Genomic DNA, 5,030 nt, shown 5'->3' with positions numbered 1-5,030 from the left:
TCAGGGACTCTGAGGCATTTAGAGGGATCCCTGTCTGATCTCAGAGAGGAAAAGAAAACACGGGTAAAAGGAAATAAAGTAACGTGAAGAAGGAAATTAATGTTACAGAAGCAGAATATATTAATCACCAAATATTTTTCTTCCCCAAGTTGTTTAACTAAGAAGTCTTAAAAGACAAATGATATCTGTATGAAAACTCTTTCCTGCCATAGCACATAACTAGGCCTACATGAGCTTTTATTTTGTAATAGTAAAATCTTCATCTTGTATTTACAGGGAAAAGTATTTCGGAATTGTGTGAACATGATCTCGTAAAGACTTTAAGCATATTTATGAGATTATGTCAATTATAAAGTCTGTATTTTATAATGAAGAGAAAACGTCTTTATTTCCTCTGTTGAATGACGTGCAGCTGTGCAGAAACTAAAGCACACAGGCCCACAATGAAAAGAAATGTAAAGATGGAGAAAAATGGGACGAGTAAGAGACGAAAACATCAAAGTTAAAGTAAATAAAATTGATTAAAAAGACAAGGGGAATAAGCAAAAGAGATAAAAGACCAAATGAGGGTTTCTCAAAGACCCTGAACGGTTTTTGCTCTCACTTCCTGTTCCGACTGTAGCACTGTTTTTTGTCTTCTCCCATCTGTTTGTCCTTCGCCTCGTTTCCTTTTCGCTTGTTCCTCTCGTCCTCGGGGGAACGAGGCAGCGTCCCTCCTTCCGGACGACGCCTTTGATGATGAATGAAGCGATTACAAAATGGCCGCCTCTCTTTTTTTGGGGCGGATAAATGAACAGTGCTGAGCGGGCCGTTCATTCATCACCGCTGTGATGCGACGCCCGCAGGTGTTCACTGATACCGGAGATTAATCCACTGCGTCTCCATTACACAACGTTACTGGGAACGTTGCTCACTGGTTTCTCCATTTTACACCTTGTTGTTCAGATTTTTCATGGATCCTTAAAAACACAATACACTTATTAATTTATCCTATTTTAATTCCAATAAAATCACGTACACAATAAGGTTTTTAAATCAATAAGCTTTAAAATCAGTTATGTTGTTTTTATTCTTACCCTCAATAACTACAACAGAGATAAATAAAACATAAATCAGAACCCACATGTTTTATATCTGAAGTAGATTTTGGGGCAATTTGGTTGAAATAAATCCATATTCCAGATATAAAAACAATTTGAAATGGGTCAGTTTGACCCGAGGAAACACTCTTAGGTCTTAATTAGCTTTGTAGCAACTCATTTGGCTTGAATGTAACGGAAGGTAATTAACATTATAAAGTTACGCACTATAGCTTTAATGACATATTCCTGAAAAATCCTTAAATACTAATAACAAGGATTCATGTCAAATGCACATCAATCTTTTACAAAGTCTTTAATACTTTTCCTTTAGATAAATAATTACTGTTATCGATGAGTTTTGAAATCAATCGCATAGACACTCATTGTATTTATCTCTCATTATATACAGTACACAGTCTGTTCTGTACAATGGTCAAGTAAACAAGCTCTTTATTGGTTATTGTGAGTAACATAGTGCATCAAAGGTTATAAATGTTACAAATTATGATGATATTGTTGAGGGCAGTGAGTTTTCATATCATTATAACGCCAATCATAATATTATGAGAAGACCTTGGTTTCTTCATTCATCACGAGAATTAGTTTTAGGAAATGTGTCTTATTTACATTTTGTTTGAAGGTCCTCTCCTAGTTTTCCATCTCTATAATGATGAACATCACTTTGTGTTCTTCCTGGTGTGTTTCCCCCCCCTCAGGGAACGGCGGCCATCTTTAATAACATGCACACACTGTTGCTGCTTGCAGATGTTTGTTCCATATTCTGTGAAATACATAAAACAATATACTTAACAGTATAGTTTGACATGTGACTGACTGATGGTGGTGAAAGGAAGAGACATGTTGCATTATGGGAAATGTAGGATCCATTGTTTTTAGAGCTTGGAACTAAGGCTACATTTATATTGCTACGTTTTGGTTTTTAAGCGAGAGTTTCGAGCCAATAGCGAGCTACGTGCACACAAGTGTGTTTTTAGCTCCAGTAGAAGAATTACACTTTGTTTTAACTAACACGCCCAAACTACATATCCCATTAACACTCTCGTATCCCGGGCATGCGTGTGGCGGCCCATTGATGGTAGTTGCCGTAGCATTAGGCTACATTTACCTTGCTGCATTATTGAAACACTTGTAACTAGAGCCCGACCGAATATTTGGTTAATTAAAAATCCGATACGCCTAGATAGATAGATAGATTGATAGATTGATTTAAAAAAATCCAGAAACACGTTACAAAACCGATTTCCCTAACATTAGTAATTTGTAGTTATTCACGAGTTCTCACTAAAATAATGATAATAATACATTTTTTCCTATGTTAAATTCCCATAAAGGCATATTTTTATTATTAAAGGCCAGTTATATCATGGGTCAGGATACTATGCATCCTGATAAAGTTCCCTTGGCCTTTGGAATTAAAATAGTAAATAATAAGAATAATAAAAATAATGTAAACTTATGAGCACAACTGTAAATGCTGCCTACTGTTTACCCTGGCACGTGCACGCCCGGTATCCGAGGAATATTGATTAGATACGTGGTTTGGCCGTGTGTGTGTGTGTGTGTGTGTGTGTGTGTGTGTGTGTTTAAACAGAGATTAGTTATTCTTCTAGAGCTAAAAACACTCGTGTGCACGGAGATCGCTTCTGGCTCAAAGCTCTGCTTAAAAAAAAACAAAAAAACGTAACTACGTATATGTAGCATAAAATTCACGACGTCTTCAAACGTCCTGTGATTCTGTTTAACTCAATTAAACTCCTCAAAACACCCCTGTCCCTCCTCCTCCTCGTCCTCCTCTTCATCACCCCTACTTTCTCTCTGTGGGCCAATCAGGGAGCCACAAAAATGCAAATGTGGCTGTGTGAATGTCCCATTTCTTTATAAATAGCTGAGAGCGGTGAACAGGACGTGTGTACAGTAAACAGAATCACTCCTCTGATGTTGGAGTTTGGGTTTTTTATTTGGGTTTTTTATTTGTGAGTTCACGTCTCTCCATTTGCTTTTTAGATTTAAAGAATAAAGATGACATATTTTATCCAAAAATCCTCTTTTTAGGTCACGATCTAAAGAGAATGAAACTATAATAGAGAGTATGTAATTAGAATAGTAATTTTCAAGCAAAACTTTGTTTTTCTCGTTTCGTTTTCTCTGTAAAAATTACTTCTAAAGTTTTTTTTTTAAATTTCAAGACATTGTAATTATAAAAGAAAGAAGTAATATCTAACAGTGAGTTGTATTTTTACATACAAAAGGTGAACATGAAGGTAATCTTTTTCAATACTACCAACGTTTACTGAAAATTAAGTGGACTATTGATCACACTTTGAATTTTTAGAGCAAATCACAGCAACTTCTAAATATTACAACCTTAATTTTTTAAGGTTGTAATATTTAGATTTTTTTTAATTTTTTTAATTAAATGTCAATAACTTTTTCTTCATAAACAGCCGCCCTGCAATACTCTGCGATACCATCATCATTGAAAAATCAGTACTCTGCTCCTGACTGGCTAGTAGTCCTTACCTAGGTACTGTCAGGGCCCTCATACTCTGCTTCTGACTGGCTAGTAGTCCTTACCTAGGTACTGTCAGGGCCCTCATACTCTGCTCCTGACTGGCTAGTAGTCCTTACCTAGGTACTGTCAGGGCCCTCATACTCTGCTCCTGACTGGGTAGTAGTCCTTACCTAGGTACTGTCAGGGCCCTCATACTCTGCTTCTGACTGGCTAGTAGTCCTTACCTATAGGTACTGTCAGGGCCCTCATACTCTGCTTCTGACTGGCTAGTAGTCCTTACCTAGGCACTGTCAGGGCCCTCATACTCTGCTTCTGACTGGCTAGTAGTCCTTACCTAGGTACTGTCAGGACACGCCCTCATACTCTGCTTCTGACTGGCTAGTAGTCCTTACCTAGTAGTCCACACTGCGCATGTGTGACTACCAACAAAGATGTTACAGAAGTGAGATGTCTCACTCTGTAGCTAAAACAGAGAGCTCAACACACAGGGTGAAAAGAGGAGCTGCAGCAATGTGCAGCACAACAAAAATACACTACTGGTCAAAAGTTTGGGGTCACTCACAAATTTCCATTGGACTCCATTATAGACAGAATCCCAGCTGAGATCAGTTGCCTTGTTTTTTTTAACCAGGGCAGCGGTTTCCAGATTACATTATGTGCTTACATAATTGCAAAAGGGCTGTTAAAGGTTTTCTTAGTTAGCTTTTTAAAATAATATCAGATTAGTAAACAGAATGAGCCTTTGGAACATTGGATGAATGGTTGCTGATAATGGGAAATGTAGATATTGCATTAAAGGTCAGCCCCCCCCACCCAGATCAGCTGGTATCCTGTTTATAATGGAGTGGAATGGACATTTGTAAGTGACCCCAAACGTTTGACCGGTAGTGTATGTATTTTGAAAATTTAACCATGTAAACCTTTTCTGGTAAAAACTCAGAATACAGTTATGAACCTGAAGATGAGCGAAATCGAGATCTTTAAAATAAAATCATTTATTGATGATAAAGTTTGACAACACTCAGGAGGAGCTGGGTCACAGAGTCATTGAGGGATGTAAACAAGTACTGCAAACGTAATTAAAGAAGATGAAACCTTTCTTTCTCTCCTCCTCTTCCTCCTCAGTTGGCATCGTGTGGACTCGACAGTGGTGCGAGATGTCTCCGTGTCTGGACGATGAAGGCTGCGGTCTTCTGGTCAATCAGTCGGGCTGGACCTGCACGCAACCAGGAGGCCGAGTCAAGACCACCACGGTGAGAACACGACCCGACTGAACCGGATCCTGTTGGTTTACACAGAGTCTCGCGTTGCCAGACCTTCCTCCACAGCGCTGCAGAGGAGGGTCTGGCTAGTCCACACAGCATTCCTGGACAGGTAGACTAGCTAGCTGTCTGGATTTACCCTGCAGAGATCTG

At 38.6% G+C, this 5,030-nt stretch overlaps 1 protein-coding gene across 1 annotated transcript in view; it reads left to right on the top strand.

Moving 5' to 3' along the window:
- LOC117949771 (chemokine-like protein TAFA-5) overlaps positions 1 to 5,030 on the top strand; it is a 42,279-nt gene that overhangs the window by 26,884 nt on the left and 10,365 nt on the right. Inside the window, exon 3 of the mRNA XM_034880311.1 lies at positions 4,741 to 4,868. Coding sequence (XP_034736202.1) covers positions 4,741 to 4,868 — 128 coding nt within the window. The remainder of the gene's footprint in view (positions 1 to 4,740; positions 4,869 to 5,030) is intronic.

This window comes from Etheostoma cragini, chromosome 8 (assembly GCF_013103735.1).
Source record: "Etheostoma cragini isolate CJK2018 chromosome 8, CSU_Ecrag_1.0, whole genome shotgun sequence".
Lineage (NCBI taxonomy): Eukaryota > Metazoa > Chordata > Actinopteri > Perciformes > Percidae > Etheostoma > Etheostoma cragini.
The sequence above is the reverse complement of the archived record's forward strand: the minus strand, read 5'-3'. Positions and strand labels throughout refer to the sequence as shown.